This window comes from Bolinopsis microptera, chromosome 3, assembly GCF_026151205.1.
Source record: "Bolinopsis microptera isolate Bmic1 chromosome 3, MBARI_Bmic_1.0, whole genome shotgun sequence".
Classification (NCBI taxonomy): Eukaryota; Metazoa; Ctenophora; class Tentaculata; order Lobata; family Bolinopsidae; genus Bolinopsis; species Bolinopsis microptera.
In genome coordinates this window covers 15,257,844-15,282,550 of record NC_087074.1, presented here as the reverse complement: position 1 = coordinate 15,282,550, position 24,707 = coordinate 15,257,844, and the positions used below count along the sequence as shown (strand labels likewise).

Here is a 24,707-nt window from a genome sequence, read left to right as displayed (position 1 = left end):
ATTTTGGATGATTTTGAAAAGGAGCTTTTCTGCCGTCCCCTTGACCAAATTTTCACGGTTTTGACTGAAATATTGACCAGTGACCAGTCAGTGAGGTCGATGAGAGTGACACAAGTCGCCATCAAGGTACTGGAAGCAGAATATCCGGAGAAAACTTTGATGCTTGAATGGAAATTTTGAATATGTCCTACCGGCAGGACTTATTCGAATTTCAGCTCTCTGCGACCCAAATTTCACTGTTTTGACTGAATTTTTCTTGATTGACCATCTTACAGGGTACTGAGGATGGCACAAGACACGATTGAGGTGTACTCAAAGTTCTATTCCCAAAGAAAGCTTTGATAAACGGAAAATCATCAGTATATAAAAAGAGATTTTGGAAGATTTTTGAAGAAAAGCTTTTCTGACGTCCCCTTGACCGAAGTTTCACGGTTTTCACTGAAATTTTGACCAGTGACCAATCAGTGAGGTCGGTGAGAGTGACACAAGTCACCATCAAGGTACTGGAAGCAGCAGTGTTGTAACGAAGGGCCCTGCTGACCCTGCTTAGGGGGCCGGGGGCGCCAAATCGTCGTTTGAATGTGGGACAATTTCGAAAACTTAACGAAAGTACTAGCAAAACTGCGCGTTTCCCTCTAGATACACACTTTTTTAGAGATTTTACCGGTGTATCCTCTAAAATCACCTAATTAGTTTAATTTTAGGGAGGGCACCAAAAGGGGAGGGGGCGCCAACAGGGCGCTTTTTCGGCGGAAGGCGCCAACAGGCAACATTACGCCACTGGGAAGCAGTATATCCGGAGAAACTTTTGATGCAATGACAATTTTTAATATGTCCTACCGGTAGGACATATTCGAATTTCAGCTCTCTGTGACCCAAATTTCACTGTTTTGACTGAATTTTTCTTGATTGACCATCTTACAGGGTCACTGAGGATGGTACAAGACACGATTGAGATGTACTCAAAATTCTATTCCAAGCAGTGTATCTGGCTAGAAAACTTTGATGCAATGAAAATTTTAAATATGTCCTACTGATACCGGTAGGACATATTCAAATTTTAAATTTTCGTGACCCAAATTTCACTGTTTTGGCTGAATTTTCTTGAATGACCATTTTACAGGGTCACCGAGGATGACAAAAAAACACAATTGAGGTACTCGAAGTTTTATTTTAATAAAAAAGCTTTGGTAAACGGAAAATCATCAAAATACAGGGTGGGCCAAAAGTCGGTGGGTAAACGTTGGCCTTAATAGCTCAGTCACTGAGTGCCCAATTGAAATAATTCTTTCTGGTACGACTTACTTGCTCTAACCAGAGCCCTCTCGCTTGCGGTAGCGCGCGTCACGCAGTACGCGTAGACACATGGCTATGTTGTATGTGAAACGACTTACTACCACCACTGGTTCGAGGAATTTATCAAATCGAAACATATTAGAGTTCATTTTTTTCAAATGAAGGTTCATTTTTACATTTATTTGACATTTGATAGTTTGGATAGTCTTCACATAGCCATGTGTCTACGCGTACTGCGTGACGCGCTTCTTTCGGCGGTCGCACGCTACTGCAAGCGAGATTCACCTAACCATGTGCTTTCGCGCCACTTCGGGCGCGCTTGTTTCACAAGTCAAGAAAAGCACCTATCCCACCCGTGCGCGCAGTGTTGTGACCTCTCTTCGTCGTATTTTACATATATTTGGACGTTGACAATTTATTCCATTGATAATTTTAAAGTTTTAACATTTTTATATTAATTTCTTTTATAATTTAGTTCTAAAACGATTAAGGTTGCTTTCTGTGAAAATTTTATGTACTTTCGTAAAATAATTTTGATGTGGCAGCGATTTGAAAAAGAAATTAGTTAAAAATGATACAAAAAAATCGGAAATTTTTTGATATTAAAACATGCATAACTTGGGCTGTGTTGACAGTAGAAAAATAATTTAACCCTTGTCCGAAAGGTTTAGAAAATTTGTACACGCCGCGCATAATTGCCGCGCAATTTCGCGTGTCAAATCCGTCGAAGAGTGAACATAATTGATGAAGGAGCACTTTGAGATTTACATCTCGTGCGTCCAGTGTTGACGCCCTAATCGCGCTCTGTTCACTGTTGCCCCTCGTTATTCCATCATCCATACATCTGCTCTTAGTTGCTTCATAATGTTTCAGCAGTAATCAGCCCTGCTGTATTATATATTGTACTTGATTGTTGATACCTAATTAATTAACTGTTTACGATGGCAGTTATGGCGGATAATGATTAATCACTCTACAATCGCCTGTCACGTGACTTCTTCAACCCGTTCTGTAGATGGCCCTAAACAACTATTCGAAACCCGGAAACCTCTAATCTGATCCCAACCCTAACCCTAACCAAATCCTTTACAAAAGCATATACTGAAACACTAAAGAGTAATTAGGCTAACTTCCTTATACGGTCATATCACGTGATCGAGATAGTTTTTCGCCAATATCTCGTTAGGGGATAATTTTAACCTTATGTCATGGGGGTAATAGGTAAGTGCTTAGTAACCTCTTTGCTTTTATTCGAGCCTTTTATTAAATCGAAGTTACAGTTCTAAATAAATTCTAACGTTTAACTTTAATAAGCAAGTTTGGACGCAGGCTAGAAACGAGTTTAATCCACTAAGTTTTTGATTATTTGTACCTTTTTATCATACAACTTTTTAATTTCAGCAAATTTTAGTTAAAGAGTAAATCAAAGTTAGCAATCATTGAACTCAATAGTTAAAAAGGTGACTGTAAAAATAGAACTTAGATTTCGATACTTTTAAATGAACCCTTAGTTCTAATGATATAATTTTAAATTATAACTATAAGATGTTTAAATTTTCCTGATAGCTAGATCATAGTCATGTAGAAATGAGGTTAAACATTGTCATGCAGAAATTAGGTTAAAATCATTTTTTCCATAGAAAACACAGTCACGCCTTGACCTTAATTCTTGTACTAACATATTACTTTGGAAAAGTCAACAAAACAGTTGCAGTAAATAGTGTCTAAACGTGTCTTTCAGCATTCTTCGTTAGCTTTATGGTTGCCTGCAGCTCGTACAGGAAGAGCTCCACGTGGTGGTTCGTGTAAACGTCTAGGGATTGCCTGCAATATGTATGAGGATCAGTGGAACTGTTGGTCTTAACTCTTACTCAAATCCACCCGTAGGGCGCTTGGTTCATCGTGCTAGTTTTATTAAACGAATATGAATACTGTAGAATACTAAAATTTTCGTGATCTTATAAAATTTTGGTACACGTAATCCTGTAGTTCTAGATATTTTACAATTCTACAAATTTGGTTTACCCGCTACATTTCGTTCAGAATTACGATACAATTTGGAGATGAATTAAAGTAGCTATTTTATGTCCAACAAACTAACCTTGTGGCGGCGTCATTTTGTTCAGTCAACAGACAATTTCTTTCCTCATCAACTATTGTACTGATTGTGATGGGGAGTTAGACTGTATGAAATAATTAGACAATGATATGATTAATTGTAATTTAGTAAAAGTACTTTTAAGATGAAACTTATACTTAGCCACAAACCCAGTTTTTTTAATCTCACAACCCAGTTTCCTATGTTCTTGAATATTAGTCAAGAAATGAAACAGTATTAATTATTGCATGAAGGATCTACTTTTCTGTATTATATGATCTGCAAACATTACACAATACACTTAAAGATTACGAATTTGACAAACGAAATGTGGTGAAATATCTTTGGGGCTGTAGATAAGATTGCACTGTAAAATATACACATGTACATTGTACTTATGAAACAGTTGGCCAGTTTCCAATCGTTAAGTAGAGTCAGACAGTATAGACTCCAAGAAATACTATTGTAAAATATCGTTAAAACCAGAATAATCCTCCGACCGGGGCGTACCAATGATAAACTTTGCCTACGCACTACACACCGTACTAACTAGTCGTATAGAGACTAACACTAGCTACGACTAACACGTGTCTTACCCCGCAAAACCATCGATAACTGATGATAACCTATCTAATCTTATAACACTCAAATCCAAACGGTTTTTCTACATTAAACTAGAACATTCGAAAAGATCACTAAGCTATAACCATGCTGCATCAGCTTACCAATACCATATTACACTGATACCCGATCCACGATTTGGTATGTTACTTCGTGAATATGGTGAACAGGCCGTTGCTATCTGCACTGTATTTCAAACATATCCAGTGGGACATGTTCCTCGTCTCGCACATGGGATACACTGTAACTGCTCTGTCTCAATAATCAGACCACAAACAAGTTGGTAATAAACGTTACACATCTTCTAAATTTTATCACGTTTATATATACAACTAATCTAGTAATTCATTCATTGCTCATTCCGTATGTTGCATTTCATCACTTAACAATTAAGCGGACCAACTATTATTATTATTATTCCTCCAGGTTCAACGGAGAAGAGACATTGGTGTTAGCAGACTTCATTTCTAACACAATATGTAAGCATTTCTGGGAAATCATTTTATTATGTATTGATAAAAAACTAGCAATTGTATACGAAATCGCTAACAAAGCACATAACACGTTAAATTGCGCGCGTGTAACTACACGTGCCAGATTAAGCTCTACGTGAAGATCATATATTACAATAATTGTGCAACAGAAGGAATCCCGATAACTCTTGACCTCTGCTAGATCCGGAGGATGTCACCATTTTACCTTCACACAGACAGTCTACCTCTGGGTGTGTCCAAATTTTCAAAACCCTCCCCTCCCCGGACGTCTATATTTCCAACTGCTTTCACTTTTAGGAGCACAAATAATACTTGACAATAATACATTTAGTGTCGAACAGGTTTAGCATAGTTACATTTAGGTACTCGTTCAAAATACAGGGATCTAAACTTACAGAGTAATTAGTGTCAAAGAGTTGAAATAAATGGGGCTTTTTCGTTAATTCTGACAAAATTTCCAGACGTCCGGATTTTCAGAAACCACACCCTTCCTATTTGCCGGACGTCCTAAGTAGATGGCCCCTAACTATTGCATTTGGTTAAGAGGTCCGGTCTCAGCCGGGTCTCGGCGTTCTCCTATGGTAACTTCAGTTGCTCATCAAGATCAGACATCGCCACCCAGTCCCGAGATGCACTCAGGTCCCAGGATACCAAAACTACGCTCTGTGCACTCTTCTTCGCTGGAAACTTCTTGCTTCCCTCAGGCATAAAATCAATGCATTGCTTGGTCTCCTTCACTCTATTCTTAGACGTGTTCACTCGGCGTTCACAATGGAAAGTCACGTGGTCTGTGAGTTGTTTGAGAACCTTATCATGCCGCCACCTGTAACGCCCTTGGCTCAGTGAGACCCTACAACCAGATAGAATGTGTTGTATGGTCCCTGTCCTATCCTCACACAGCTTGCAAAGTCCATCCTCTTCTTCACACCGCTTCAATGCTAAGGCTGGTGTGACCACAGTACCATAAGTCACACTGAGCATAAAACCTGTGAGCGAATCACTATACTTAAAGAGTTTGTGCCAGCTCATGTCCGTCTTCATAACCTCTTCCCTCCACTGTCCCCATCTTGACTGCATCTCAAGAGAGCCGCATTGAACTTCATGTTCGAGGTTTCTTTTAACTCTCTGAAGGACCTCAGCTTGTTGTTCTCGGGCGTTCATCTTCTTCCACGGTTTCTTCCATTCTCCAAAACCAATCCCTGCCCTGCTGTACGGCTGGACCATTCCTCTCACCTCTTCACAGACTAAGTCCCTCTCAGCACAATCTAGTTCCTTGTCTGGTCTCCAAACTCTCCCTGACCTGACTTGCGGTTGAATCGCCCTTATCATGTCATCAAAAAACTGCTGGTAGGACTGATCTGCATGCAGCGTCGACATTTCTCCAGCTTCCAAGTATCGGACAGGCAGCTGATGGGCAAGGCCCCGTAGATGTTTGACTAAATAAGCAGATGTTACTCAGTGTATGGCCTACACCCAGCCACTTCCTCATCAAACTGTGCTGCCTCTGTTCTAATCCACCGACCCAGGAACTTGATTGGCTTTTCCGCTACGTTTGGAATCACCCCTCCCCCTAGACTAAAACTTTCTTCGACGCCTCCACTTCCACTGTTCTCTTCATACCATTCTACTACTACTCCCTCTTCATGACCAGGGCTCTTGAGTTGGAGGATTTCAACTGGAAACGTGACCAGTCCACATATCTCTTAAATATATTGAGCAGTGTTTTCATATCCTTCATCTGGGCACAAGTCAAACAACTGGATGGATCACATCATTAATTATACGGCACTAATATGCGACAATAATTAAAACTAAAATGAGAGAGTGACGTGCCACACCCTCTGAAATCAATGAAATTTGGCGAAACTTTCAGAAATACTAAGTTTGACCCACATGTGAAGGTCGCTAAACTATAAAATGTAATATTTCAGGTACAAATTCTACTAGTACGATTCGATGCAGTGGAAGAGGTTGAAGTTGACGTTTAAGCAGTCACCCTGCCGAACAAGAAATCAGTCAGGCAAAGAGGCTAGGTTGACTAGAAACTCAATCACTGTATCCGTGGAACTTGCCGGAAGCTATCTGAGTTATTTTACCTCCTTATTTCAAATGACCTCCAAACCAATTACATTGAAGAGGTGAAGAAACCATTGATATTTACTGAATTAAATGCAACTATAAAACCGAAATAGTAATACACTACTGACTACAAAGAAACATCTTACATGGGGCCAGGCTCATATAAGTGTTCATATGTTAGTTTTCATGTCATAGCCGTTGAAAAAATATGGCAGAATGACAGGCTGAATGTGGCCCAGTAGAAGAAAAAAACATTATAATTCTTTCCGACCATAATAGAAATACTATTAAACTAGAATGAAACAAAGAGTATTACATTTTTAAATTAGTCGAGTCAACCAAATTTCACAGAGAAGCTGGACATTTATACAAAAACTTAAACGCAATGTGTATGCGCCGTGACCATGGTCACGGCGCATAACCATTGCGCCGTGACCGTTGGTCACGGCGCATGTCCCGTAAGATGCTGCGCACATTTTTGATTTTAAAATGGCGGGAACACATTTCAACTGCCATTGATATACAATACATTGTAGTGCATAGTGGAGTGTGTGGTCTGATAGTAGACAGAGGATTTATTTGGAACATTTCCGGTGCCTTAAACTGTTCTCCACTGTGCACTGCACTGAGCACACTGACTATTTGATCGCTTAAACGAATAAGCGAGCTTTCAAAAACATAAGCTATCAATGTTTCATGCTGTACACATATTCAATATTGTTTTCTTTTTACATAATTGATAATATCCCTAATATATTTTCAGGAGTATAGGTAATCAGACACTAAAGAGGACCAATTATTCTATGTTCTACATCTTCAATGATGAATAAAGATCTCGGATTGCTTCTACTAATGCATGATGTGTTAAAATGAAAGAGAAAGAGAAACCACTCATTTATGATTTACTTTTAGTATTATGTCTTTCACTGTTTTGACAATGATATTGAAGTTGATCTTAAAAACTGACTATGAACCCTTGCTAAATGATTTGCGAAGGTGTTAGGGCTAAATATGCCTGTAGACATCACTTTCAGTGATTTTTATGAAATCAATGATTAGGGTATATTTTGGGACTGAAATAAGCGCAAGACCTTCGACGTTTCTATTGCTACTGTTTTTTTAATTTAGCAAATATACAAACAAATTTTATACTGTCGTAAAGATAAAATATTTAGTTATCGGATAGAGACTTGAAAATTAAGTATTACAATAACTAAGCTAAAATATTCAATGTTAAACTCAAAAATTTTCACGCGTTTATGAAGAAATATTTAGTTCTGCGCGTAGTTTTTTGGTCACATCTACGGCAAATTTTCGCCAATTTTGTTCATAATTTCAAAATGTTATTTAGTAGACAAATTACTTTCGGACTACATCCATATTGTTTATTTAAGTCTAAAAGAAACCACATTTATTTGACTTCAAAATTGTTCAATCTGAATACAAGCTAATTACGACGAAGGGAGGTCACGACACTGCGCGCAGGAGTGTATCCACGAACCCCGATGGGAAGGATCGTGCGCGCGCGTGCAGTGCTGACAACAGCGTCTATGTAGCGCAGGTAGTCGTGGCACTTCTCCCTTCAGTATGCAGTCACCACTTTTCAGGTTTCTATAGTGCATAGTCACAGTGTATAGGGGTTAATATAATTAGGGATAAACTAAAGTTTAGCTGTACTTACACCTACATTCACAAGCATGCAAGCTCACCTGGTCCAATGAGCGGGAAAGGTTGGACTCGGCGCGCGTCCTGGTAGGTTATAAACCTACAAGAAGTAGCGCGCGCCACTTTTTCTCGAAATGGCCCGAGGCAAGTGCTACGAAATAGCGCGCGCCGGGCTTGACGGATGATACCCCCCCCCCCCCCCCCCCCGAGTTAAAATGCTCCCCTGATGAGATATTGGTGAAAAACTGTCCCGATCACGTGATATGATTGACGGATGTTACTCGTCTAAATTTCTTTGACAGAAGAGTTCATCACGTAGTAGATTACCTGGGGAAGCTCCATGCAATGTAATATGTACGTACTACGGCTTAAGAGAGATGGAGATTAGATATAAGAGAATAATTTTACAAAAATGACAGTATAACAAACGTACATGTGCCAGGTGGTGCATGTGTTACGAACTTTTCATACACATGCGCTTCCATCATCAATCATATTCATACATATACTACACTATAATTATTGAATATATTATGCCATACAATTCCATCCATCACCATCCCACATCTATCCAGTGATCCACATTGGTAAATTTTAATGTAACCGTGCATGCAGCACCCAGCTTACGTGTTAAAAGCGCATGGCACAATTATAAATATTAGTGTAGACACGACGAAGAGGCAGTTGTTTATGTTGTGCAGATCTGTGTTAACGTTACGTTAAGTAAACAAACATACACCCACATCACCTCCGATCACCGATGTTGTTTTAGCTAAATAAACATAGACCAGCAAACGCCGTCTTTTCATCGGTGCATTTCAGCAGCAAACCATTAAACATCTGGTTATGTTTTGCCTTCCATTGTAATACTAATGTTGACGAGTTATTAGCTAGTTTCCAGGTGGACCTTTCATTTAAAATTAAATATTTCATTGAACTTGAAGCATGAAGGTTTCTTAGATGATCCAACGAGTAATTTACTTGCAGTTTTGATAGGACGTGGGTAATATGCCAAACTTTTCAATTTGTTGTATCGCTCAGATAAGATGCATGCGTCAATCGATAGGAAACGTCTGTTCAAACTTGATAACAGATTCGACTTTCAATTGTCATGCTGAATGTACCAGTTGATGATCAACTGAGTTGATCATGTTTTGCAGATGTAAGAGTTTAAACACCTCACATAGTACATACGATTAATGCGCTTTAAATTATCAATTATAACCTTAATTCTTACAAGCAGCAATTATCATGCATGCAGACAATCTGCTAACCTCAAATATAACTGCATAATGTCGCCAGGCAAAATTTAACTCTCAGATCATTTAAAAATGCACTTCATCCACAAGATGACAATATAATTGTATAGCTCATCTCGAATAATTGCTAGACCTCAGTGCTAACAGACTAAATAATATTAAGGAGGGTTGAGAAGCAGAAAGATGGGTATGTGTGATAACAAAACGAACCTCCTACTAATGGTAGTGAACGGAGTGACGGTGTTAGTGGGAATACTGGTCACTATTTGTGGGGTCCTGGGGATCCTCAACCAGGCTACTATCCAGGAGTACAGCGGCGGGTTTGTCAACATACTTATTATTTCTTGTTTGAACATGGCGTTTAAGCGTTATGTGCCCGATTATTTCCATCAATTTTGCTACTATTGAACAATGTACATTATTATGGACCCTACCGACCAACGATATGTTGAGAGAGAATTCAACGTTATCAGTATGCAGATTTCAGGTCATTGTACTCTAAGTAAAAAGACTGAGAGGTGTTATAAATTATGAGGGCCCCACCCTTCATTGCAAATCAGCTTCTTGGCACTACTAGTACAACAAGACCTATAGTCTACAGTTTGAACATTCTTGATTCTAAGCAAATGCTTACCTGGGGACCCCAGGCTATAATGTTCATAAAGATTCGGCGGAATGACAGGCTGAGCGCCGCCCAGTAAAGCAAATGCTAGATGTTTCACTTTCAGTGCACATGAAAGTGAAGCAACATGTACAGCCCCTGCCGAAAATCAATATTATGACAAACTGCAAAACTACAGGTCAGGCTTCTCCTACTGAAATTTTCGAAGCAGCCTGAGAGCCAGAATGCTATCGTCACCGGCACCACAGCACATGTTATTAAAACTCCCCCAAACAGCAACAAACTCTGTGGAGCTCTCCCCATGACATCCCCGGAACTTCACCCCAAGTTCACCCTTCTTCCCACACAGGTACAACATAGAACTGGTGATGTACGGAGTAGTAATTACAGGAGTTATTATTCTACTAGTAGGTGCTGTCGGCTGGTACGCTGGTCTAACAAGTAGCATCAAGGTGTGCAGGATATATTGTGTTCTCATCCTCATTATTATTCTGCTCCAGGCTGCCTTCGCTGTCGTTGGTAATTATCTTATTATTGCAATTATCATTCTTTAAAGAGGATATAGACGAAATTCCGCCAAAATCTTTTCCTATCAGAGTTTCCTTTGAATCAACGTCTTAACCATCGCTGAAGCGGATGATAAATGTCTAAATTTTAGAGTACCTACAAAAGGGAGATGTGGTAGAGGAAGTGGACAGTTACATGAACCAGACCTTCAACGGGACTGCTTACAATGACATGACAAACGCCACTCAGCAGATAGTTGACCTTATTCAAGAGAAATTGGAGTGCTGCGGGTAAGGGAATTAAGTTACATTGACAATTTGTCAATCATAGAAATTAAACAAATTAAATACTTCGTGCTGTGCTTCCCTTAACTAACATAATATCAAGAACTAGGTTGAAACCAAGACATTATAATCTGAAACACTAAATCACCTTCCTCTCCAGGTTGGAAAATTCGACTGACTGGAAGGGAGATCTGCCAGCCTCCTGCTGCTCCAGTGACCCTAACTCTAACTCTACCGAAGTGCTTGTTAAGTGTACCACTGAAACCGCCTACGCAGCTGGGTGCAGGGACGAAGCACTAGCCTTCGCTGATAAAGCTGTCATGTTCACATTCTATATCCTCTGCATAGGATTCTTCTTGGAGATCATGTGTATATTTGCTGCATGCTGGGTAGCCAGGGAGGCTAAAAGGTACTCCAAACTTAGTAGCCAGTAACTCCTAAACTGTTTGATATTGTCTAGTTATTGTGGCCAGTCTGAGTGGTTACGTTATTGAATATTTGGTATTTCTACTATTTACATTTACCCCTCCGTAAACATAGAATGAGCTAAATAGTAAATACCCAAGGCCAACGCCCTTCCCCTCGGCTGATGCCGCAATATATAGACTAATATGAAGTGCACTGCTGCGAGGCGGCAGAGTATTTACTGCAGTGAAGCAACCGCCTTTTGCGGAACCGCTGCACTAAAAGTCCCTTAATGAGACGATTATTTTAGGATTTTACTTGATTTGCAAAGGGAATTTAGTATTAGGGTTTATTTTAAATTGGGGATGTTTTAAAGCATCATTTAGTTACACTTACCTAAAATGTGTATTATTTCTCAGTATCAGGGAGGGGAGATACAACAGTCATTAATGTGCATTAATGGGCATAAATGGGCATAAATGGGCATTAATGTGCATTAATGTATATGTATATTTCAGCAAAATTCTATAATACTGCCATTAATGCCCATACTTTTTCCCCCATTTTTGCCCATTTTTCTATTAAATATGGGCATTAATGTGCATTAATGGGCATTAATGGGCATAAATGGGCATTAATGTGCATTAATGTATATGAATATTTCAGCAAAATTCTATAATACTGACATTAATGACCGTTGTATACCCCCCATCAGGGACGTGGACCGAAAAGAAATTTCATAAATGACAGGTTTTAACTTAAAGTCAAATACTTCATACAATATCAAATGGAAATAAATAAAAGATATCCGTCGGTGAGCATCAAAATATCGCTACACAGCGACCAGCGAAGTGATAGAAATAAGATGTGAGCTCTAAGTATAAATGTTAAAATAATTAATAAAAGCAGAAAAATAAAGCTTCTCGCCTTATTATTCCTGTCTCTGATCGATGCCGGGAGGGCGAGGAGGTCGATTGGGTGGTCGCTGTCCCATGAAGGGTGGTCGAAATGGAGGTCGAGGACCTCCTCGGAAGTTGCCGTCCGGTCGCGGTCCCCATCCCATGGGAGGTGGTGGCATGCCTCTGGGCGGCATGGGCGGGAAGTTTGAACCTGGCGGCATAGGAGGCATCGGTGGCATGTTATGCGGGGGCCCGGGGCCTCCCTTGTCTCCACTAGGTGGTCCACCAGGAGGTACAGGTGGGAAGGATGGCATCATACCGCTCGGAGGTGGTGGCATCATTCCCATTGGTGGCATCGGTGGCATGCCAGGCCGCATGTTAGGAGCCATCGAAGGCAGATTTGGTGGCATATTAGGCGGCAGCATTCCAGGCATCATGGGCGGTGGCATCGGCATTCCATTCCTTACGGGTTCCTCAGTCTCTTCTGTGGCAGGTTTTTCAGGTGGAGCGTCAGCGAACATAGTATGAGGCTTATCAGCAAGAGACAGAGGGTTCTGAGCACAGAGAATACGCTCTGCTGCTGACCCGTGTCTCTCATTCTTACCATCTTTCTTAAACGCGTAACTAACACTAATCGACCTGTTACACAAATACTGTCCGTTCATCGCCTCGATAGCAGCGTCACTCGCCTCAAAGTTTGCAAAGTTTATAAAAGCGAACCCCTTGGAGTTTCCAGTCTCTGGATCCCTCATAACTTTAGGGGTCTGAAGAATAACACCGAAAGCACTGAATGTATCGTAGAGAAGTTTCTCGTCTACTTCGGGGTCCAGGTTGCCGATGAACAAGTTCGCCCCGACGTCTAAACTCTTCTGATGGGCACTGGCCTGAGAGAAGGTATTATAAGTCATAATGTTAAAATTAACTAAAAATTCCTATCCTATAATAAAATAGAATAGAAGGAAAGTTTGCCATTTGGGGACGGCAAAACGGTTCGATTCCAACTTACCTTATTAACTCTGATAGGTTTTCCGAACATTTTGATCATGTTCATGATTTTGATGCTGTAGTCCGCATCGTCCTCTCCCATAAACTCCACAAAACCGTAACCTTGATGCTGCTGCGTAATACGATCTTTCGGCATATGTACGTTCACTGTGGATACCGTAATTATAATAGGGAACACGTAAATATTGGGTCTCAAATTAATATAATGTTTCCTGATCTCAATTAAGTATAGAAAAACTTCTGAACACAAGAATAAGAGACAAAATAAAAACGGATTAGCTCAAAGCGAGTGAACATGAATGTCTCACCAACTGGTCCAGCCTCGAGAAACAGTTCCCATAGCAAAGTTTCGCTCACTTTCTCATCCAGCCCACCAACGTAGATTGTGGCGTCCTGGTTCCTTTCTGCTATTGGGCCTGCCGCCATGGCTAGTAGAAAGGGATGATTATGATATTATAAGTATTACTTCAACGATAATCGTGATATGAACAACCAAGTTCAAATTTGCTATAAGATAGCGATTCATTAGAAATTTTGACTAAACTTTTTAATCCGCTGAAAATTATTGAAGCAATGAGTGGTCGAAACTCGAATGTAAAACCCAATAAAGTCTGGTAATTTATCAAGATCAGAACAAATTTATTAAACACTACAGTCGAAGAACTGTAACTGACTCTGTTTGAAAACTAAGTATCAAGATCAAAACACTAAATCAAAGCATCAATTACGTCAATCTCTTCCAGAATTTTATCTCTTCCTAGGAAAAAGTCTGATAAATATCACCATTACAACAAATATCACCATGACAACAAATATCAGAGTCCAAACCCAGCACTTGCCACTGCTCTGGTTAAACTTTTCCAACTGAGCCGTCTCTTTACCAAGTTTAGCTGTGTTTCGATCCACAACGTCCTGTACACCGGATAAGTTCTGGTTATCTTGTTGTATGATGTCACGTGCTGCCACCGAGACTTGTTTTAGGTTCTGAGTCATCTTTAGCATTTGATCAGCTAGCTTTGATTGTCGCTGAAAATAGTAGAGGGGTTATTTTGAATTCGCTTTAATTGACGCGTGTTCAAATGAAATTCAAAATTCAACGGACAGAAATGAGCAAGGTGAATGATGATTTTACTAGCTGAACCGATATATTATATCTGACCAAATGACCAATGCAATCTCCCACGCTTCAAGTTTTTTCTAACAGGTATATGGATTTAAGAGGGGATCAGGAGTTGTGATATCAAACTTAATAGTTCAAAGTAAGGAAAACTGCCTCAAAGTGATCACGTTTTGTTTACTTCAGTCGGTCGAATTCTAATGTACATTTGTTCATAAGCGTTGAGTCAAGTATCTTTTTGTATCCACGCAGCAAGGTATTTACACAGACAATTTCTATAAATGTGCGTGTTAAAGACATAATGATAGAAATAGAGTATTATTGTGCAAAATATGTAGCTAAGCTGCGCGCGCGCGCGTATTTAAAAAAAACAGAAGTTTATTTTCATCGCAATCTATGCTTCGCGCCCTACGTTTAATACTGTCTTACAGCGTGACTGCCACTTTCGTCGAAACAAGTGATGAGACAAAGATAGTGACATATCTGTGACCTCAGAATGGCAATGAAAGCCGAAAGAGAAATCTTTTGTTGTTAAATGTTCACATGCAATTGCATCATACCTCTTTGTGCTGCTTCACAACCTCAGAAACATCTTTTTCTGGTACATATTCTTCTCTAAAAGGAGTAGAAAGCGAAGTCTCAGCAGCAAATGCTGGGACCACTAATTTTTCAGGCGTTTTCAACCGTTGTTGTTCCTCCCTGAATAGAATCAGTGGCGTAACGAAGGGCCCTGCTGACCCCGCAGTGCAGGGGGGCGCCGTCTTAGGGGGGCGCCAAATCGTCGTTTGAATGTGGGACAATTTCGAAAACTTAACTGAAGTACTAGCAAAACTGCGCGTTTTGCTCTAGATACACACTTTTTTAGAGATTTTACCGGCGTATCCTCTAAAATCACCTAATTTGTTCAATTTTAGGGAGGGGCACCAAAAAGGGAGGGGGCGCCAACAGGGGGCGCATTTTCGGCAGGGGGGCGCCAACAGGCAACGTTACGCCACTGAATAGAATATGTCAGAATCTCTTGATAGCAGGTCAGGACTGAATACGAAAAACAAGCATTTAAGTTTTGATAAGGAATTTTTTAAATGTAAAAACCTACACTTTAGTACGACGGCGATGGATTAACTCCGAGATTTGGGACGGTCGCTCAACTTTCGTCTGGGATATATCAGCCATGACTTGTTCGAGTTCTTTCATAGACTTCTCGTAACTTACACGATCGTCAGCTGTCAATCCTGGCGTTTCTTCTGAAACACAGCTGTTTACAGCGAAGACCTTTAGCAAGGGTATAGGGTTTATTGAATTACTTTAGAATTATTCAACGGGCCACCTTAAAATTGATTGAATTTCAGCCTTATACACACGAAGAGAATATAATGTGTTAAATATGTTATTATATTAATTAATATATTCATTACTTAAACCTCAAGATTCAAGACAGTACTCACTGAGCTGCAAGTGTAGTTTCTTCAGATGCTCATAATAATGTGGTTTTCTCCAACTACCATCCTCCAGCGCGCGGGTTCTCTCCAACAGTTGCACAAACTGCACCTCATTACGTGTCCTTACCGTCAGACCCATCTTCCTGGGCGTCCGGGGTGAAGTCTGGTATTTCTAGTCCTTTCTCTGCTAGCGCTTTCTGAGGAATATGTATTCTTCAGAACTAACTATACTAGGCGTGGGGTCAGCCCAAATATCGACTAATATCGACCGGTAGATATTAGTTGCCCATGGACCTGACCCCACGCCTTATACTTACTCAGCACCAGAGGCGGCTCGTGGGAGCTGGCTGGCAGTTTTGTTGGGGGTCCAATCGATGGACTGGGGGGAGGGGGGCTTGGGAGCCGGCTCAAGCTGATCCCTCCAAACTACCGATTACATTACACACAGGGCCTTGTAAATGTAATGTGTAACACTTTACAGGCGACAGCAAACAAAAACAAAAACTTAAAACATGGGTGAAACAGGACACCACACGTGTACGATCTCAGCCGCGCTGTATCACAACAGTCAATAGTTCAAAGGGTCCTGGACCCCCAAATCGAGGCAAATCATAATAGATTACCTGTAGTGGGATGCGCACGATGTGATTTGTAACTTTTACAATTAACTATGTGTTAAAACTGCGCGGCTGAGTAGTCCAGAGGTAGGATTGGACTCCCTACAACACAAAATTTCACGAAGATCATGCGTGCGCTTACATTAAAACGTATGATAGTATTTAACGAAGACCTTTATATTGCGATTTGTTATTTCCTAACACTATTACTAATTACTATTTCTATTTTAAGCACCAGCCACCAGATAATAATTTAAAGGCGTCCACGGACACCTGGACGCCCTCAATAGCCGCCTCTGCTCAGCACTGAAAATATTAACTATATTGATGTGTCGGGTTACCCAGTCTGGATCTGATTTCTGAAGGGGCGTCGACACTCGACAGTCACTCTACTCCTATCTTACATATCTTTGAAATCCTAACCTTGACACAAGCCTGGTAGTTCTTAAAGAGGTCGTCACACTCGTCACTGGGGATTCCCTTGAGGAACTTCTCGCTGTACCACGAGTTAAAGCAGGCGTCGTAATCGTGCTTTAGAGGAGTGCACTCATCTGATACGCTGTTCATAGCACGTGACACACTGTAACATTACAATTGCTAAGGTGGATAACGTTACCTGTATGTCAAATAATCATTGTTTAATGCTGTTTTTCTATTTATAGAACAGATTGTAGATATTTAGTTTTTTATTGTGGTTTTAATTTCTTTCAATGAGTAATTGTTTGTATTGTTTGACTGATTTTTTGTTGTTATAGAAAAGCTGTATAGTATAAAATGGACAACAGTAATATTTAAATATTGTAAAATGTCGAGGTAAAAATAGAATCAAATTTTGTATTTAGAAAAAATACAAGAGAAAAGGGATATAATAAGTTAACACCCGAAATGTTTAAATATTTAAACTGTGGGTCACATCAAACATTACAAACAAGGCAACTTTATACAACGATATTTCATGAAACTAAATCTTATCAAGATCCAAAAACGGATTATAACTAGCGAGACACAATTTTATTATCGAGCAATAAAAACAGCTAACTGTGATATGAGGCCTAATTTATATTTTAAATCAAAACCTGGTCACTACATCACGACACAGCTGACGACTCCATTTTCTTCTGCAAAGCTGCGAACAAAGCCTTAACATTTCCCGTACCAAAACCCCTGGACCCCCTACGCTCTATGATCTCTAGGAACATCCCATCTTTTTCTAAAACACTTTCAGTAAAAACTTGCAGCAAGTAACCATCATCGTCCTTATCAACTATTATACTGTTCTCAAAAGCAAGTTTTGGATCAATATCTAAGTCTTGAAACTGAGCGAGTTTTTCTTCTAAAGTGTAGTAAGAAAATGGCTGTTCAATGACCCTTACACCTTTTCCCCTCAGTTCGCGAACTGTTTTGAAAATGTCAGAAGATTTTAACCCAATATGTTGGACCCCTCCGCCACTATTCGCAGTTAAAAATCTCTCAATCTGGTTGTACCCAAGAGTGTTTTGAGTGATTGGTTCAGAAAACGCAAATATAGGTAGACCACTCTCCCGGCCACAGTTAACAAACATTTCCATGCCTGACCCATTTACAACAACTTTCATTGTGCCTGACTCTGAACCTGCCAACTTATAAGGATCTACATTCATCAGTTCAGCGTACCATTGAGCATGAAGTTTTGCTGTCTTCCGGTCACAACAGAACAAGAAGTGATCCATGTCACGTGACATTAAAGTCTCATTTTGTGTTTCTATACACTTCTGATACACACGATGACTTAGATTAGCAAAAGGAGATAAGATGTCAATAAACGGCACCCCAGGGTGATAAGCACAGTTTTCTCTTATCTCTGATGATTTGGTTTTCAGGTTGGTGACACTGTTTTTAAACGAAAGGAGATTGGGGCAGGTAAATGCGACGTTTGTGACACGGCTGACATCGGTGGGGTTATTTTTGAGGAAGAGTTTGATGTTGTTAGATTTGAGCAGACAAGAATCCTTCTCCTCGTGAACAAGAGAAAAGGAGAAGTTTGAGGTGAAGATTTGTTTGGCTTTGGAGAAGTTCCTGCAGCCGATCTCAATGTGTTTCAGCAGCATGGTCAGTGGTCACGTCCGTTTTATTGGAATGTGTGGAATGTGGTTGTAGTAGCCTTGTTATCAGTACTGTTACTTTTTATCAGTTATATTCTTTCCTCATAGTCACTCACCACCTTCAAAATATAATGTGTGGTTGAATTTTGTAAAAGCTTGCTGTGCAACGTTAAGTATATATATGATATAACAACTTCAATACTAAATAATTAAATAATAACCACATAATTTATAAATTTTTAAATTTCCAGGCGATTTTGAATGTCTGATGAATCTGAGAAATAATTATGAAATGAAATTTGCATTATTCAGTTTATTTACTAAAACAAGAGTTTGCGTTAGACAAAGTGAAACAAGTGAAGTAAGTGTGCCAATGAAATTATTAATAAACAATAAACATACTAAACAGATACATACCTGATACACATACATAAGATATTTCCAAAGTGAAACAACGCGATCGGGTTAACACACTAAAAGTTTCATGTCGAAGCAATCGTCCGTGTTTCAGAACGACTGCTTTAGTAAGAAACCTTCAGTTTATTAAACCGTTGTTACACTTTGTATCCAGCTTCCTCTGCGCCGGGTCGAGCACATTAGTCACTGGATAAATCAAACCAAACATCATGTATAATACGTATAATTATATGGGTACACGATAAATAAACACATTACACACCAATATAAAATCTGAGTTCGGAAAAGAATTAACACGAATTATATTTTCTGAGGAAAGATCTTGCTAACGAATATTTTCGTTTAAGACTAAGTAGAATAATAAAACTTATCTGCAATGAGAAAATTTTGGGAAAGTGGAAAAGGAATGCTTATCAACGGCTGACAAATTTAATTCAGTTCAGAAAAAATAATTGAGACTGTGAAGGATAGGAAGAATCATGTCAAGGGAGATTTATTTAGATAAGGCTGGTAATTGGTTGCAGTAACGCAATAGCGCAAATAAAATTAATCAAAATAATGTTAAAATACAGCCAAAAACAGCCTTTTAAGAATTGTAAAATGGTTTGTTAAAGGGTCGTTCACATATTATGTAAGCCAGCCTAGGCAGGAGGAGTGGGTTTGGGTGTGGCTACGCTAGTTCCAACACAATAGCTATCTGTTAAATAGCATACGGAGGGAGTGGGTATAAAATGGCCAAAATCTGGTTTACGTAATTTATGTGAACGATATTTTCCGAATGAGTTTATAAATTAAATAACATACACCAAATATTACCTCATATTGTACAGATAAGTATGAAATTTATATTCTACAAAATAATTTTAAACCTGCAAAAGGCAGGTATCAATGGGTCGCTGTGTTATTGTTTTGTAAAAGTAAAAAAGCATGCTGTTTATAAAATGATATAGATAACCACTAACTCTATCAGCTATGTACTGTATATCCCTACCAATTGTTTTCTAGCCAAATATTTAATCTACAATATTGTTTTTATTTCCAAGCTTTATGATCTTCTTCTTCTTTTAATAGGGTTTCCACATTTTGTCAACCCGTATAAAAATCTCTCCAGGATCACTGACCACACCATCGCCTCCAAGAGTCACTTGTTTACAGTCACAGTTCGCGAACGAGCAAAATTGATCTATTTCCATGAGTTGGGTAAGGAAACGTCCGTGAGACACGACAGCTATTCTGGTCTCCGGTCTGGAATTCAGAAATTCCTTGAATTCTTCCACGCGCTGTTCTAACTGAAAAGGTTTCAGTATAAGATATATATCTGATTACATACTTTATAATATGTACGGTACCTGGTAAAAGTGTGATTATTTTTAATTAAATAACAATGATCAGAGCCAGAGGTAAAACCAAGATGGAACAATTTCAAATATTCTCGCTGTCTCAAAATATCTGTGTAAGTTATGATGACAGCTAGAAAGACAGGAATTAAGATGAGTATAACATTAAGATGACAGTTAAGATGAGTATAACATTAAGATGGCAAGTACATTATGAAGTTAACAGATGAACTTTAAACTCTTGTCTGCAGATTGTGTGAGTATCTTGAAGTGTTCTCTTGGCCCGGCAGCTGAGCTTCCTGAGAATTACCACAGCTGTACATTCTACTTTATGATAAGCACCATATAATTATAGAGATCATCCAAGATTGATTATAATTTAAAAATTAACAAGACTTCTAATTTTCTCACCGGAGAAGGAAGCATTATAACAGGACGAAAAGCTGGCCTGGTCGGACAAAGTCTACTTCGAATAAAGTTTTGAAAACTGGGCACAGTAAGACTGTAAACAAAAAAGTTGGAAGCAACGTTGAGATACATGCAGCTTTTAGCTACCCGAGAGAAATATAGACCGCCTGCGCTCTCCCCCACGAATAGCAGCATCAACATGTTCAGACCATCTGGTAAAAAAGAGACACAGTACACAGTAGCTGTAAGGACAACAGTGGCAACACCTTGCCAACGAACCTTGCTACGGGATTGCCTTGACACTCTTCTTGCATCGTGCAAGTGCTTCACCAAAATGATTGATACTAAAATCATCACAAAGGTCGGAAACAATATGTATACACTGCATAAATGGTCGGGATAAGCCAAACCCAAGTTTTGGAACTGAATTTATAAGAACACTTGTACCAATTACCATTTACATATACATCGTCTGAATCTACCAGAAGGAGAATACAAACGGAACTGAAACTAAAAACCCATAGACCTGCGCAGAGAATATGGGCTTGATTTATTGACCACGATCGAGTTTTCATGGGGTACTTGAGTATCAGCCACTTGCCAACAATCATTGTACAAATTAGAATTATTGAGGCACAAGTTGCATAGGCGTCTATGTATGTGGTAATCCAGCACAGTACATTCCCGAAGACCCAAATATTTGCAATCAATGTGACAATTTGAGGAAGTATCACAGTAGTTGATATTATCAGATCACACGTAGCAACGTGTTGAATGACCACCACAATGACTTTGTTCAGTTTAAAGGCCCGGTACTTGATTGAGGCTACAAGAATGGCTGTGTCCCCCAAAAGTGACGTCAGAAACATTAAGATCAGCCATCCAGCCCAAATAAAACGCTCAACATCATTTCTGATAACTCCGTTCTGGGTATCGTTTAAGATGTTGTCATGTAACATCTTGAGACGATCACTTTGGATTTAAAGCATTTAAAAATTTTAAAAGTACATATTGATTAAAATTTTTCGTTGTAAATCGTTGACGTTTTCAAAAATGCCTGTAAAATCTCCACAAAAGAGCAACTGATAAGAGATATGGTTAAACTATTCTGACTCTGATCTACAGCCTGATGTAAGTTATCTCACAGCATATTGGTATGATGATTGATGATGTGATTCTTCTAAAGCCGTGACTTGTAAGAGTGCAATCGTCACTTTGGGATCATTGGTATATTTATCTACTCACCAAAGAAATTTGGTGCCCTTTTACCAAAATTTATACCATGATCTGCATTTGCAAGATGGAATCATTGCTATACATTCATAAAGCTATACTTTTCAGAGTATTTCACCGAGAATTTACTAAGATTCAAGCCGTATTCAAGGTTGATGCTAGTCCGAGTATGAGTTCGTAATTGATGGTTCGTACTCCAGTTTTATGAATACCAAATCTGAGACTCATGAAAACTTAAGCATTTACTTGTCATTAATAACTTAAGTATTTACTTGTCACTAATTACTAAACAAATGCTTAGTTACGGGTGAAAGACATGACCAGAAATTGTTCCATATTTAAAAGTAATGTAAAAATGTATAAGAAATCGCTAACAATCCGTAAGTAAGATAAAACTAACATGTTCCTGCGACTCCTCCTCCGTCCACCATTCCTCTGACTCGACATGTGTAAAGTCGTGGTGAGGGAAGTCACGTGTCAGAACAGTTTTACTGCTCCCGTAATCACATCCTCCGTGTCCCATCTCTACAGAGTGGAATCAGTGTAATTTATTGCAGTTAATATATTGTTATGCAAATTAATAAAACTTGAAAATGGAAATATTCTTGGTTCTTCGACAAAATTCATTACATTTATAACTTGAAAATCTAGATTTTTACTTGAAAATCATTAGCGAACAAAGTAATTGAAATGTTGAAAGGATTAGTTACCAGTAGGGATAGGAGACACAAGTACAGGATACGGAGGCAGTTTACCGAACACGTAATCAGTTGTCAACAGAGCTCGTCTCATTGGAGACGTTATTATCAGCTCTAGATCAAACTTACTCCTGTCCAAGTATAAAAAGAAGTTATATCTTTTAATTGTTAATAGTACTATGTTAACAGTATGCATTGAAGGGGTATCCTAGGAAGTTTCTTGAACTTCTAACAGGTACCCCTCCTCATTTAACCCTCAATTTCCTATCATTCGGCTGAGTCGACCGAGGAGATCGCATAGATCCAATGGATCCTTAGCTACTCCCTATACTAGGTGACACTGGGATTTAAAAAGTAGGATATTATGAAGATTAATGGCTATTACTTAGTGGAGTTTATATTATATAAAACATATATCTCTCAAAGATAATACTCCATGAATTATTCTAAAAATCAATATTTCCGGATTTCCCGCAATCAGACAACGAATGAGTGTTAATATTCCATTTATAGATATATATGTATAACATTGTTTCTAAAAAGGACAATGAAATGATGAGGTTTAACATACTAACTCCAGGAGCTGTTCCTTAAGTTGTATGCCGAGGTTGGTTGCCTGTTTAACCCCCACCTCGTTCAGGGCCGGATCCCGCAGCGCTAGCCCCTCCTCCATCCTGTTCTCGTAGAACAACTTGTTGTGATCTCCCTGACCGTGTCTTATTAGCAGGACATCTTTCTTTATCTTACTCATCACGGATAATTTACCTGCTGTTGTTTTTAGTTATTGATTTGGGTGTTGTTATCGTTTGGTCTTCGTTTATTTAAACCAGGTTAAATCAAGAGGAAGTGATTTTGAGGCAGTTTCATAAATCAGAAGAAACTTAATTTAAATTGTTGGAAATATCCTAAAAAAGCTTTCAGATAAAAGGACTAGCTCTTCCAAACTTTCAATGAAATGCAGGTTTTCAAGAACTATTAAGTTATGAAATGCTGGACCAGTTAAAGCAATAAACAAGAAAACTCGGCGAAATCCGCATTTAAAGAATAAAACTTGATAGATACATCATAATATAATATACATTATTCAAGTTTTATTTTTTATGCGGATTGTTTTGACTGAATTTGGTAGTTGGTGTACGGCTGTGTATAATATACCCCAACATTTACCCTCGAGACCTAAAACAGGTTATCTCAACCGACCCGGTTCATCGAAGTCAAAACGCTTTAAAAGGACTTGGTCACTGTCTTAATAATATTTCTTTACTATGAAAACCATTATGGTTCGCACTACAAGGAGGTACAAGTCCTCAATACAATAAACTCTCAAATAGAATAAAGTTACATTTAGTATATCGATCATAACTTAAACTTTTAAAGAAGGTTAAACAAGTCTATACAAAGATACAATAAGGCGAAATTTATCAAAAATATGCATATCAGAATTCGAAAAAATTATATCACTTTATGCTACAAGTAGCCCCGGACCTTAAAATAATGATGATTATGCCTAGAATCTAAAAAGCTAAAATCAGATTTCCCCAAACGATACATTTACTAATATCCAATGTATTTAATTATAAAATTTTAAAACACCTCAGTTCATGGTGAAAATTATATGGCCAAACTACCAGGCAATATCCAATCAGAATTCCGAAAAAAAAATTTTGTATATCAACTTTTATGCTAACAAAGTAAGCCCCCGGTAAAATCCCTTAAAACAAATGAATGAAATCAATGCCTAGAAATTCTAAAAAAAGCTAATAAATCAGAATTTTACCCCCAAAAAACGATAAACATTTTAAACTAAAATCAATTCACCCATAAATTGTTAAATTTTTTTTAATTTAAAATAAAAATTTTTTAAAAACACCCCCCTCCCAAGGTTTCCCCATGGTGGGGGAAAAATTATATTGGCCCCTCCAACCACAAAAAAATCCTTGGGGAGGCCCGGGAAAAGTGCCTTTCCAATTGGAAACAACTGTTTTTGGGGTTCCCCCCCTCCAAAAATTTTTTTTTCCGTATACCCCAAGAACCCTTACCCCAAACCCATAACATATTTTTACAAAAAACCCCCGGAAATCCCCCGTTCCTACAAACAATTTTTGATTTAAACCCTTTAGGGGGAT

The 24,707-nt window shown here is 38.8% G+C and overlaps 5 protein-coding genes and 1 long non-coding RNA gene across 6 annotated transcripts; 2 read left to right on the top strand and 4 right to left on the bottom strand.

The window, feature by feature from the left end:
- The first annotated feature begins 6,428 nt into the window (after positions 1-6,428).
- LOC134813093 (uncharacterized) lies at positions 6,429-7,963 on the top strand. The gene is made up of 2 exons (XR_010159996.1): positions 6,429-6,647; positions 7,352-7,963. It is a non-coding gene; the product is annotated as an uncharacterized LOC134813093 (long non-coding RNA).
- A 1,109-nt stretch (positions 7,964-9,072) lies between these two features.
- LOC134812331 (23 kDa integral membrane protein-like) lies at positions 9,073-11,728 on the top strand. Its single transcript, XM_063819716.1, has 3 exons — positions 9,073-10,653; positions 10,793-10,931; positions 11,086-11,728. The coding sequence occupies exons 1-3, from the start codon at positions 10,503-10,505 to the stop codon at positions 11,357-11,359; spliced, it is 564 nt and encodes a 187-aa protein (XP_063675786.1). The 5' UTR covers positions 9,073-10,502; the 3' UTR covers positions 11,360-11,728.
- A 346-nt stretch (positions 11,729-12,074) lies between these two features.
- LOC134812305 (splicing factor 3B subunit 4-like) lies at positions 12,075-13,660 on the bottom strand. Its single transcript, XM_063819685.1, has 3 exons — positions 13,543-13,660; positions 13,236-13,381; positions 12,075-13,113 (listed from the first exon to the last, which is right to left on the bottom strand). The coding sequence occupies exons 1-3, from the start codon at positions 13,658-13,660 to the stop codon at positions 12,262-12,264; spliced, it is 1,116 nt and encodes a 371-aa protein (XP_063675755.1). The 3' UTR covers positions 12,075-12,261.
- Positions 13,661-13,822: 162 nt separating this feature from the next.
- On the bottom strand, positions 13,823-17,006 carry LOC134812980 (vesicle transport protein USE1-like). Its single transcript, XM_063820614.1, has 5 exons — positions 16,831-17,006; positions 15,797-15,987; positions 15,448-15,595; positions 14,912-15,050; positions 13,823-14,260 (listed from the first exon to the last, which is right to left on the bottom strand). The coding sequence occupies exons 2-5, from the start codon at positions 15,927-15,929 to the stop codon at positions 13,982-13,984; spliced, it is 699 nt and encodes a 232-aa protein (XP_063676684.1). The 5' UTR covers positions 15,930-15,987; positions 16,831-17,006; the 3' UTR covers positions 13,823-13,981.
- On the bottom strand, positions 16,792-18,494 carry LOC134813230 (4-hydroxyphenylpyruvate dioxygenase-like). The gene is made up of 2 exons (XM_063820918.1): positions 17,512-18,494; positions 16,792-16,987 (listed from the first exon to the last, which is right to left on the bottom strand). Exons 1-2 carry the CDS (start codon positions 18,492-18,494, stop codon positions 16,792-16,794), a joined length of 1,179 nt encoding a protein of 392 aa, XP_063676988.1.
- A 285-nt stretch (positions 18,495-18,779) lies between these two features.
- LOC134812770 (uncharacterized) lies at positions 18,780-23,360 on the bottom strand. The gene is made up of 4 exons (XM_063820333.1): positions 23,157-23,360; positions 22,594-22,712; positions 22,284-22,408; positions 18,780-20,194 (listed from the first exon to the last, which is right to left on the bottom strand). The coding sequence occupies exons 1-4, from the start codon at positions 23,330-23,332 to the stop codon at positions 19,970-19,972; spliced, it is 645 nt and encodes a 214-aa protein (XP_063676403.1). The 5' UTR covers positions 23,333-23,360; the 3' UTR covers positions 18,780-19,969.
- Positions 23,361-24,707: the final 1,347 nt, after the last annotated feature.